Source organism: Citrus sinensis, chromosome 5, assembly GCF_022201045.2.
Source record: "Citrus sinensis cultivar Valencia sweet orange chromosome 5, DVS_A1.0, whole genome shotgun sequence".
Classification (NCBI taxonomy): Eukaryota; Viridiplantae; Streptophyta; class Magnoliopsida; order Sapindales; family Rutaceae; genus Citrus; species Citrus sinensis.
In genome coordinates this window covers 379644-392262 of record NC_068560.1, presented here as the reverse complement: position 1 = coordinate 392262, position 12619 = coordinate 379644, and the positions used below count along the sequence as shown (strand labels likewise).

General features: G+C 32.7%; 1 protein-coding gene across 6 annotated transcripts in view; it reads right to left on the bottom strand.

Moving 5' to 3' along the window:
• The window catches only part of LOC102608690 (uncharacterized), a 50159-nt gene continuing 37540 nt past the window's right edge, over positions 1-12619 (bottom strand). For 3 of the 6 annotated variants that reach the window (XM_006470733.4, XM_052440499.1, XM_052440498.1), the window contains 9 exons: positions 8531-8602; positions 8332-8456; positions 8074-8234; positions 7278-7347; positions 6549-6603; positions 5883-5966; positions 5567-5605; positions 5101-5147; positions 4343-4886 (listed from right to left, as the gene is read on the bottom strand). In XM_006470733.4, coding sequence (XP_006470796.2) covers positions 4781-4886; positions 5101-5147; positions 5567-5605; positions 5883-5966; positions 6549-6603; positions 7278-7347; positions 8074-8234; positions 8332-8456; positions 8531-8602 — 759 coding nt within the window. In that variant the 3' untranslated portion in view covers positions 4343-4780. Of the gene's footprint in view, positions 184-4342; positions 4887-5100; positions 5148-5566; positions 5606-5882; positions 5967-6548; positions 6604-7277; positions 7348-8073; positions 8235-8331; positions 8457-8530; positions 8603-9342; positions 9663-12619 lie in introns of those variants that run through there. The other 3 variants (XM_052440492.1, XM_052440494.1, XM_052440497.1) reach the window with 3 other exon arrangements.

Genomic DNA, 12619 nt, shown 5'->3' with positions numbered 1-12619 from the left:
TATTCAAATTTCAAGTTTGAAGAATGTATTCACTTTCATCAAAAGTATACATAATATATTCAATCGGTGAAGTTTGGTAATGCCATAATGGCACTCATTACATAAAATAAAATTGAAGGACATGAACAGTCGCTATCGAACCGCCCTGCGCATGCCCTAATAACCCCACTAACATCTTGACACCTTATCGGATTCAAGATACAAAGACTTGTCAGAAATTTGTATAAATTTATCATCAAGCACTATACACAACTTGCAATATCGATTGTTAATTTAGTTAGTTGAACTTGTTGCTTCATATCATAATTTGCCGACTCTTAATTGCGAATATCAAAATAATCTCAAGTTGCCGACTCTTAGTGAGTGAGTGTTCATATTTGCAACTTAACAATCTCAAGTTGCAATATCGATCGATTGATTTCCGTAACGATGATGAACATCAAACTTGAATAATTATCAAGAAATTTAGTGTCAGTTTATAGCAAAATACGAATTCATATAAATAAATGTAACTTTTATGCTGTATCATAGCAAAACCTTAAAGTGTAAAGTGTTGTACACATTACAAAATACAGATTTGAACAAGATAATATTATTACGATTTTATGTTATAGCATAGCAGAGCATAAAACATACAATATTTTTACGTATAAAATGTGGACATACAGATACTCTATGTAAGAATCACAAAATTACAAAATAGAAGGGAGACTTACAGTGAGGCATATTCATAAATACATATACATAAGCATACATGATATCAGCAGTCACGATCAGTCGATCACAGCAACAAAATTGGAGGAGGCCGCCAGGGTCCACAATCACCGTTGGATTTAATTAATAATTAAGGAGGGTCAAACTTTGACAGTCTGACCAGACCAGGACTCCCTGAACCCCGATCCCTCTTTGACTCTCTGACTTTTACATTAAATGTTCTCTCTTCTAGTTAAGAAACAGAACTAACTCTTTGTTACGTTCTTCAATTTGTTGGGGGCCTTGGGGTTGGTTGGTAGTTGTTTTTATTTCAATTTTGTACTGTTTTTAACTTTTGGCTTTTCCAATTCTTTCAGAGTTAATAATTAAATATATATAAACATTATGCATGCAGGTATCTCGTGAGTATTTGGTGATCCTTTACAACTTCTCTGCAAAAAGTTGACCCATAAATTCACCAATCATATGCATAATCGATTGTCTTTTCTTCCTCCGTGTCTCTGCATGTGATTCATATATTTAGAGCATCTTGTTTCTACGTGTTATTTTGTACTATGTTACAATCTGGTCTCTTCTTAATTATTACATTGCCTGCTTGCGCATTTCTCACTCTGCATGTTAAAACTTACAAAAGTTTTGGGCTGCCCAGGTCCAGGTCCGGTATTTAACTTGCGTTATTTTGTATGCGGAGTCAAAAACTTTTGGGATGTTAGTGGTTATTTGATATTCGAATTTCACTTACCGTATCGGCACAGTTAGTGTGCAAGGATGTTCCCCACGTTATATGTCGAACATATACACAAAGGAAACAAGGGGGGTGTCTCATTAATGGAGTTGAGGTTTTTAATGAACAGTGTGTGAAATTGCGAATCCCTATCCAAATTAGAAACTAGTGACAAATATTTGCTCGACGGCCTAATCATGTAAAAGCCTTTGATTAAAGATTAATTTACACTTGAAACGATAGACGAAGATCATTCGAAAAACTTTTAACTCATATAGCAAAATGTCGCTTAATAATTATTTTATAATAAGCGACAATATATATAATATACAGTATAGTAAATCAATTATTTTAACTCCATTCGATCCCGAATATAAGAAAGAATTCCGAATTCCTGACACATACATTCTATCATTAGATTCTTATGATCATGTGTATGTACCAACTAATGAGACAAAGTAAATATACTCGTGATAAAAATTTGATGTAAACAGATGAAAGAGTATATACTATAAACGCGACCCAAGGCACATCTTGGAGTTTGTTCCGTGCTAAAGGCTGAACTTTGGGGTGTCTTGCATAGGTTAAGGATAGCATGGGACCTTGGCTATAGACGTATCCAAGTTGGAATAGACAACTGTAGTGTGGTGCAAATTATAAAAGAAAATTCTGTTCATGTCAACGAAATTTCGAATATAATCGAGATGATTAGAGAACTCATGAGGAGGGATTGGAGGATTCAAATTGATCACATCTACCGTGAAGCAAACTCGGCAGCTGATTTTCTTTCTACGCATGCTTTGAGTTTAGCTGTTGGAGTACATTTTCTTCATTATGCACCGTTAGGTTTGAGATCTATTTTATATTCGGATATGTATGGGGTGGCACACCCCCGTTTTGTGCCCCCCTAGCTCTTCTCTTTTAGAGCCCTTTGTTTATAAAAAAAAAAATAAACGCGACCCAAGATTTTACTTATATATGTATGTATATGAGTAAAAATCTAATGGGCAACAATGCTCATCTTACAGCAAACAATAATGGCATGCGATATTATTTGATTAATTCATAATTTTACTATTATTGATAAAAAGTCATAATATTTTATCACGTGTCACGTATCAGTAACGTGTTTATACTGACTCTATTAAATTATATGACATATTCATAAGAAAAAAAATGAAAGAACTTGTACGGGAGAACGATAATGTATGTGTGTGTGAGAGAGTGTTCATATGTAAATGGTCCCACATGTGGATGTACAGATAGAGTATAGGTGTATGGATGGAAGTCTGACAGGCCAAAGGGAGAGAACAGAGAAGCATGTTGAAGAAGCGGTGGTGGCAGATATACATGATGAGAGAGAAGGCAGGTAGCTTCAGCGGTGGTATTAAATGGATTTGGAATTAAAGCAGCGGTGGGTTTGTTCGTTTGTTCTGTTTGATGAGAGACATTATTCCTGTAAAGCATCTACTGAACTGGCAAGAAGATTGACCAACACAGAAACATATAGCATTAATTAATAATATCAACAAAATTAACAACATCATTGACTCTGAGGAGAGACTCACTGACAATCGTATAGATCTACCAGTACCGCGTACCGATCCATTGCTGGCTTACAGCTTCGGGGGTGGGCGCCTCAGCCTCTCTCTCTCTCTCTCTCTCTCTCTCTGTTTTGTACTTCTTCACGTGTGGTAGGATTCTATTGGATAAATGTAGAGACATGTAACCTGTTTCAGTCAAAGCCCAAATCATGTAGTAGTAGGATGATGGGTTTCATCCAATTAGTAAGATCGTTTGAAGCATGGGTTTTGGATCAACACGTAGTCATTACATATACTGAATAGTAATACTTGACCCATTTAATTTATTTCATTCGGCCCTTTTTTTTCATTTTAATTTAAAATGATTAAAATACCGATCAAGATAACTTAGAATTTTTTAAATTTTAACCTTTCTTTTCGTTCTCCTCTCCCTCCTTTACCAGCTTTCTATGATTACAAAATTGATGAAAACTTTGCATCTTTTGGTCTTATGGCATTCGTTCGATTCTCATGTATGACTCCATAATTGTCAGGCTTAAGCTTCTGCTCATAACATTTGTTAGGCGGACTGCAATTTCACGGCTTAGTTTGATGCTTAATTGACTTAGTATCAAATTTTTTGGATTCCTCATATTGAAAACTTTGAAACCAATTTTGCCCCTTAAGCTAATTCTATCATGCAACAAGAAAAACGAAATTTTGCCGTTGCTAGAAACAAATTGCTAGGAATTTTTTTTCTTTTTCTTTTTTTAAAAAAAAAGGATTTTCATTAATCAGGGTAATTTAAAGATTGAAAATCAATGAGATAAATTATGAGGGTCAAATATCACCACTCTTGCATGTTTTGAAGCAAATGGGATGAGTTTGTGAAAAGTGCTTTTTCCTAGCTTAGCACGAGGCTGCACGAGGCTATGTAACTTTTAACTGCATGTCAATTAGTTTGCAAATGGCGAAATGCAGGCCAATATATGTGCTGCTTAGACCACTACAGAATAGGAGGGTGAGGTAAATTGATTTGAGGCAACTAGAGAATAGGAGGGTAAGGTAACTTTATTTTGACAATCTAATTCCAAAGGGATCCAAGTACCACAAATCCACAACATAATATAACTAACTCCCAAAAAGAGCAAAACAACAGACCAAACTAAGAAAAACTATCTTAAAAAGAAAAGATAAAACTCAGATTTTATACAGAAACAAAGGAACAATGACCCCAAATACCTAACTTATCTTCTCTATCTGTCCTTTTGGATCCACAATTCATTGTGTCCTTTATCAGCAAGAAGATTAAAGAATATGGGTCTAGCATTGCCTTTCTTTCAAATATCGAATTAAAGTTAAGGACCCAGTTCCAAAACAATTATATGGAAGATGAAATTGCATTAAGAGAAAAAAGATAGTCAAGTGCACCTTGAGATGCCAGTACAGGAGTCCATCATACTGACAGGCTAGCCATTAGGAGGATTAATAAAGATTAGATTTCTTGAACTTGAACTAAATACTATAAAAATCGAAGAATGACACAAATGGGAAACATGCATTTCCTTTGGTCCTTCCCCTAGCAAAGAAACAATAGTGAATTTTTGCATTTCCTTTCTCTGAACTTAATACCTGTACTCTACTGGTGCGGCCGCTGGGTGAAATTGACTTTACAACTGAACTTGTTCAATCGAGTATTCTGTACCCTTTGAGTAATGCATTCCAGTATCTGCTAGTTCAGTTGCAAGCCTGCTTGAGCTCAAAACCAGCAGTAAGCATGGTTTGAGGAGAGGGCATGACGCAAGTTATAGTAAAAGAGCTACTTTGACTCGTTCTCTGAAAGTTTATTCCTCAGATCCTTAAGAGCATCCACAACTTCAGAATCAAGATTGTGTTTTAGCAATCTGCCTTGAAAGGAATGAGATCTGAAAAACAAATAAAAAAGAAGAATAAAAAAATAAAAATCAGATATGATCAACTCAAATACTTAGATATAGGAAAAGGGACCACCAATAGTATATGTCACCCACACAAACAACTTATGCAAATGGGCCACACACAAACATAGAGTAAACTAAGAGGTAAACAAACACATAAGCAGAACAACTCGACAAACTTAGATGTATTATCATGTTAGACCTTTGTTCTTGAAACAACCTCTCCACTTCCTTTTGTGATGCTTTAATCTACACATCATCAAAGAGACAAAATTAGTATACACAATATACAGACAATAGTTGGTTGATATATGATGATTTAAAGATTAATGAATGATAAAACTACACAGAGATTTGTACAACAAAGTCATAAATTAAACAAAAGATAAAAATTTCTTAACTAAGCTGAAAGTAGATGTATGAATTCCTACACCTTATGAAACTATTTTATATGTAGTTCACAGATGGTCATTAAATTCTTAGAAAAATGAGCTTCAATATGCAAAAACACAAACTTTCTTATCAAGCAAAACTTCAATTTTCTATGAAGAAAAGAAAAGCAAGAAAAATACCAACAATGTCATTACAGTGACCAGTGAAATGCCAAACTGTCCATGCATGAAAGAATAACAAGTGTAACAACAAATATAATAGATAATCAAGCTGACCTCAGAAACCAATGCCTTGGAACTCCAGACAAAGGCTCCCTGGAAATGATCAGGAAAGTTCACTAGGTCACATACAGAACATAAGTGAACCAATTTTGATATGCATTAATTGAGTGAAAATCTTTTATGCTAAGATGCTTGCCACTTACTTTTTCAACCATTCATTAGAAATGAACATACTGAAGCACTCCATTTGTGGAGCACTAACCAACATCATATTTTTTAGCACAAAGATGAGATGGTGGAAAAGGAAACTGAAAGAACATTCGCAACATCTCTCATGACTACTATAAAAAACTCAGAGTAAAGAGCATACCGCTCCATATGCTGCATGCTGCTGCAAATGATCAGAAGTCACAACCCAAACTTTGGGACATCCATCCTCTCTCAAAGCTACTATCTGTCACACAAACATGATTCCAGCCTGCTAATCAGAAAACAGCAGTAAAATCACACTTCATACCAGCCTAATGATATACAAACAGAAGGCATAGCATAATAATTCCCACAGCACCACGTTACGATTTGACTTTTTCTAACGACATAAGAAAAAAATAACTTTGGCAAAACATAAGCACAAAAGGATGATCGCTGACCTTTTTCTTTTAAGTGTAATTTAAAAGTGTTCCAGGAATCAATAGGAAGAACTTAAACGAACATTCTGATTGAACGACAATAAATTTATACAAAATTTCTACCTCAATATGCAATGTGAGCAACAGAGAGTCAACTGACATCCAATCAAAGAAAAACAAAATTGATCTAGGGGAAAAGACTTTATGGTAAAGGACAAAATACAAAAGGAATCATTACCATTATGCATAGAAGCGGAGATCAAAATCATTTATCCCATAAAATCAATTTTCGACAGGATTAATGGACATAGTGGTTATATACTCCGCAGGTTTTAAACTGAAAAATTCTATCATTTACGTTGGGAAGTAGGAAGTCTAAGATTTTATTTTATTTATTTATTTTTTACCTCTTTTTCAATCCATGCATCAGCACACGTTTCTCCAGAGAAGACTACGTCAACGCTGCACCGTCATGAACGCTTAATATCACAGGTTTCAAACAAAGTATAAATTGCAAGGAAATTTCAGTTAAGTAGAACATAAAAAAATCCAACCAGTAAAAAATAATGACTGTCAAAATAGTTAACCAGCACTAATTAACCCACTTCTTGGGGTTAATAACATAGATAGATATATGGCCTCCCCTGTTTTCTTGCCAAGAGAAGCTTCTAACAATTATGAGGTAATTTTTTTTCCTAGTTTATACCAAAATCATAAAAAATTTAATCTGTTGAGTAATTATTATACATGAATAGATAGAAATAGGTGGAAAATAATACTTGATCTCTAACAAGTTCATTTTACCATCAGAAGCCCAATTCATGAATTTCCAGTCAAGAGTACAAAGATAAAGTCAGATTTAAATAAATTGTGGAAAAGTAAAAGTAGCAAATCACGACTGAGCCCCATTCAATCTGACCATCCAATACGCACAGCAGGATCATAGAACCTTTTACGTGTCCAAAAATACCACCACCAAGAAATGTGTATACGTAACACATGTATACTAAGTGGATATAAAGGACATTTCGCAGTAGGATATCAAAGAAAACAAACAATTCTGCAGACAGAATTGAATCTTAAGAATAAAAGAGTTAGAAAATGATGGAAGCATGGTTTAGGTTCACAAATAATACCCAATAAATTCTTCCTTGTGTGTTGGCAGTCCAGACATCAAGGCGTCAAACACAGCGACCACTTTCACCTCTGTAAATATTTCAGAAATCATAAAATGTGGTTGCAACATCAACAGAAAGAAAACAATTAACAACCAAGTATTAGGATTACAATTTGAGTCGAATTTGAGTCAACAACATATCCTATAATTTAAAGGTTGCAACATGCATGTATGAAAACTAATAGTTGCACCTTTTTCTTTCTTTTCTTTTCTTTTTTTAAAAAAATCTTTACATTTCTTTAACTTATGGCTTCAGTGCTGTTAAATTTCTGGTTGGAAAAATAAGAGAAGAAAGACCATATCGTCAAATCTAGAAAATCCATCTGTCTTTGCTTCATTTTGTTCATCTACTAACACTTTATTTGACAATTTGACACAGTTAACTTTTAACTTGAAACTACTATGAAACATTAAAGCAATCATAGATCTTTGGGGATAACCTCCAACGAAGAACCTTTGATAGCAAAACTTCATAAAGTGGGAAACTAAGCATATGGAAAAGCATATGGAACAGTTCCTTGCAAAGAAAACAAAAAAAGCATTGGGAGCAGTGTTTAATTTTCAACATATCACTTCTTGAAGACACCTACCATTAAAGTATATCCAATCACAAGTTAAGCAGCAGAAATATATCTGTCAATTATGTTATTTTATACATCATTTCGTTATAGCCAAGCAAGGCTGCATCACATTTAATCGGCTGCAACATACAGAGAAGCCTTTTATAGAATAAAACAGAGATAAAAAATATAAACCTCTTATCATACTAAATTCCACAAGTTCCTCAATTAGCTTCTGACGAGCAACATCCAACCTTCCTTTAATAAAATGTTTCTTCAGCTTTGGCCAATAGCCACAAACATTATACCCATCAACAAGTAAGACAGGAACAGCATTATCTATACCCTGGTTTGTACTGTAAATAAAAGAGAATATTCCTTTAATAGAAGGTTAAGAGAGGATCAATGAAACAACAAACAAGGCAAATAAAAGAAACGTGAAGAGTATATTACTAGTAAAGGGTTGTGGTAGGATCACGGTAAAGCTCTGTATCTTCTGGCAATTCCTCCTTCTCAACCTTTTTCCTGCGGTACCTAGTTGAAGGCCTAGGCATGTTAGACTTGCTCCTTTGAAACTCCTACAAAGGCAAACTTAAATAAGATGAAAGATAAAAACTAATGCTGGTTTTAGATATGTCAATATAAAACCAACCTTCCATAATCTCAAGAACTGCAAATTTTGCTTCACATTAGATGTAATTCTTGGAGGTGTTGGCTCTGAATCCTATTGGTAGAACAGCCAGTCAGAGGCCAAAAAAAAAAAAGAGATAAAAGTATTTACAAATATAAAGAAAAAAATGTATGGATCAAACACTGCTCCTACTCTGGAACATACATTAATTTGCCACAAAATTAAAAAAAAGACCTTTAAACCAAGCATTGTAATCCCCATTTTCTATTGCTACAGAACTTGATTCAGAGAAGCAGAAAATAACACCCTATTTTTGGCTCCTCAAGAACACATACTCTTACTCATTTTGTGCTCCCACTAACATGGCTGATATGCTCATGTAAGGCACTTTCTGGGTCAGAAATCTACCTCTACAGGCATCAGCAATCACTAAAAGTATAATGATAAGTTTCAGCTTCTATATATTTGCTTACAATTGTAAACCACCTGATAAACAATTTTGCATCACATATTATTATGATCATTCAATAAGAATATATTAAATAAACCAAAACAGTCATCAAGAGCAGCCAACAACTGAAGACTGTTGATATGTAAGAAAAATGAAAAATTAAGACACCCATCTGACCTAAACAAACAATACATATAACTAAAATTAACCACTTCGGAGCATCCAAAACTTATTGAACTACATCACACAAACCCTTTAAAGTAGAGTCTATGATACGCTAACTTCAATTAATAAAGTTGAAAAAAAAATCCACTAAAAAGGACCAACTTTGCAATCAAACAAGAGAAGATTGTGAATTCAAACAAAGAAACGTTGAAAGAACCTTAGAAGAAGAAGAAGAAGAGGATCGGGACTTTTTGTTGCTCTTTGCCATTACAATAACAATCGTGAATGAAGATGAAGGTAAATAAGAATGCCCACAACCACCAAATGGTAGTATAGCTGTTTTCATGGCCTCTTGCTCTGCTTAGTTGCGTCGGCTCCTTATTACTGTTTCATTTACTTTTCTGTCTCCTATCATTTCAACCAACCTCCTCCAGTAAATGTTGATGCTTTCATATGTCGTTGGGTTTGTTCTTCGGGCCATGAAATGGGATTGTGGATATCGTTGGGACAACTGTCCCATTTGTAAAACAACTCGCTCGCTATGCTTGGACTTTCAGGTAAAAGATAAATCGTTTTGTCGTTGGTAAATGAAACTTAGAAACGACATTTAGCATAAACGACAAGACGTTCAATTGACTGGAACTGCAGGCGATTTCACTTTGCATGTTGGGCTGGGCTAATTGTGTTTGGGAGGAAGACGAGTAGTTGATGGTGAGAAATTTTAATGTTCAAAATATTTTGATTTTAGAGAATATTGAAATAAATGAATAATTAAATTTATATTGATTTAAAAAAATATCGCGAATTTAGAAATTAAGATTTGATAGTTTCATAGAATACCGAGAATTAATTATTTAAATACTTATAAAGAGATTTGAAAATTAAAATATTATTAAAGTTGAATATGTCTTCAAAGGCTATAAGAGAGAATTATTTATAGTAGTAGTAATTATCCCAAACTACTTAGGAAAAATAAAATTCTAAATTGAAAAGGAAATAAAATTCTAAATTGAAAAAGAAATTAGTTATCATCTGTCCATCTCGTTTTTCTTGATGAGATTATGCTTCTTCTTTTCTTTTCTATTCTTTTGCTTTTGGACATCTGTTAAGATTTTGCTTTTAGATATTAGGATTTTTTAGTTAGATTTAAATTTTTTATTAATTGATATCCCTGGTATTTTCTAAAAAAATTATTTTGCTCATATTGTTCAAGGCTCAAGGCTCAAGGATGGGAACAAAAGTTTTGCAGGGGTTTTACGAAGCCGTATTGAGCTTGGAAAATTTTAAATGATATTCATATACTTTTGGCATTTATTTAAGAAAAATAACAATTTTACAATTATGGGTAAAAAAATCACTTAATTAATATTATGTTAAATCTATTAAATGCGTTATGACGGAAGTGGACGAGCGAAGAGAATGTTAACTTTAAATGGAGTGTTGCAAAAAAAATAAAATAAAATTTGTATATTTTTGAAAAAAATTTAAAAAAAAAAGTGGTTGGTGGATAATTACCATACACTTTTATAATACAAATTTTACGACATATATCATTTTGTCGTGAAAATATAGTATTTCGGTGACGTATAATGCTTCCGTGATTATTTGATGATAGATTCATGACTGATGCAGATATAATTGTGTTTGGGAGGAAGAGGAGTGGTTGATGGAGAGGAATTTTAATGTTGAAAATATTCTGATTTTAGGGAATATCGAATAAACGAATAATTAAATTTATATTGATTTAAAAGAATATCGCAAATTTAGAAATTAAGACTTGATAATTTCGTAGAATATTGAGAATTAACTGTTTAAATACTCACAAAGAGATTTGAAAATTAAAAATATTATTGAAGTTAAATATGTCTTCAAAGGCTACAAGAGAGAACTATTTATAATAGTAGTAATTATCTCAAATCACTAAAGAAAAACAAAATTGAAAATGAAATAAAATTCTAAATTAAAAATGAAATAAAATTCTAAATTGAAAAGGAAATTAGTTGTCATCTCGTTTTTCTTGACGGGATTATGCTTCTTCTTTTCTTTTCTAGTCTTTTGCTTTTGGACATCTATTAAGATTTTGCTTTTAGATATTAGGATTTTTTGGTTAGATTTAAATTTTTTATTAATTGATATCCCTGGTTTTTTCTAAAAAAATCATTTTGCTCATATTGTTCAAGGCTCAAGGCTCAGGGATGGGAACGAAGGTTTTGTAGGGTTTTTACGATGCCGTATTGAGCTTGGGAAATTTTAAATGATATTCATATAAATTTGATATTTATTTAAGAAAAATAACAATTTTACAATTATGGGTAAAAAGTCACTTAATTAATTTTATGTCAAATCTATTAAATGCGTTATGACGGAAGTTGACGAGTGAAGAGAGTGTTAACTTTAGATGGAGTGTTGCAAAAAAAATGAAATAAAATTTGTATATTTTTAAAAAATAGGTGGTCAATAGATAATTACCATACGTTTTTATAACATAAATTTTATGACATATATCGTTTTTAAAAAATAACACTAATATAGCTAACTAAACCAATCATTGTAATAATCTGATTTTCTTTATTTAATTATTCCATTGATGCTAATTTAATCAAGAACACTGAATATTTGAGTATTTTTATGTTCAATAAATTCGGCTAAGTTTGAAAAGATCATATTAATTATTAATATAAATAAATAAGCCTACAAGGTACATATTACATATATGTATAGTTGCAATAAATACATATGTAATAAAGATCATAAAGCTCAGGGCCATTAATTCAACATTGCCAAACCAATATCCCAATAATGGTTTGATTACTAATCTTAGCATTAAAAGATCAGCAAACATTATTTGGCCAAAACAAATGCTTCCTTGTTGCCTCCTTGATCTTGTCCTGCCTGGTGATTCCTGAATGTTCTTCTCATTCTGATATGCTGAGTCGTTTGCTGATTATAAATGCAAATCACCTTAAATTTTTTTAGTCTTGTTCTTCGTGTGAAATTCTACCTAATACCTATCCTTTTAGCTGGTTTAAATTCTTCTTTTTTCTTTGAATTGTTGATTGGTAATGTTCTTCTCATTCGCACATGTGGCATTCTACAGTCTTGCAATGCCATTTCTTGTTATGACAGTAGCATTCTTGGTCATGTCATCACAAGCTAATGCTTTTGAATTGCTTTGTTTGATTTTTGTTTATGATATTTTTTTGGCATTCTGGGATACTGTTTCTCTTTTGATTTTTTGTTTTTGTTGTTATGGGATTCAAGGATAATATACATCAGTGCACATATGAAGATGATGTAATAAAGTGCTTTTGATAAATTGTCTGGTCAGTTTACTTCACAAACCAACCATTAATGAGCAAATCATTCCAATGACTCTTGTGCACATTAAAATAAATTCAATTTTATATGTATATAAAAATAAATAACTCTGAAGTATATTATTTGATAATCACAAAAACAACAATTCACTCCAGTAAATATCATAATAAACACAT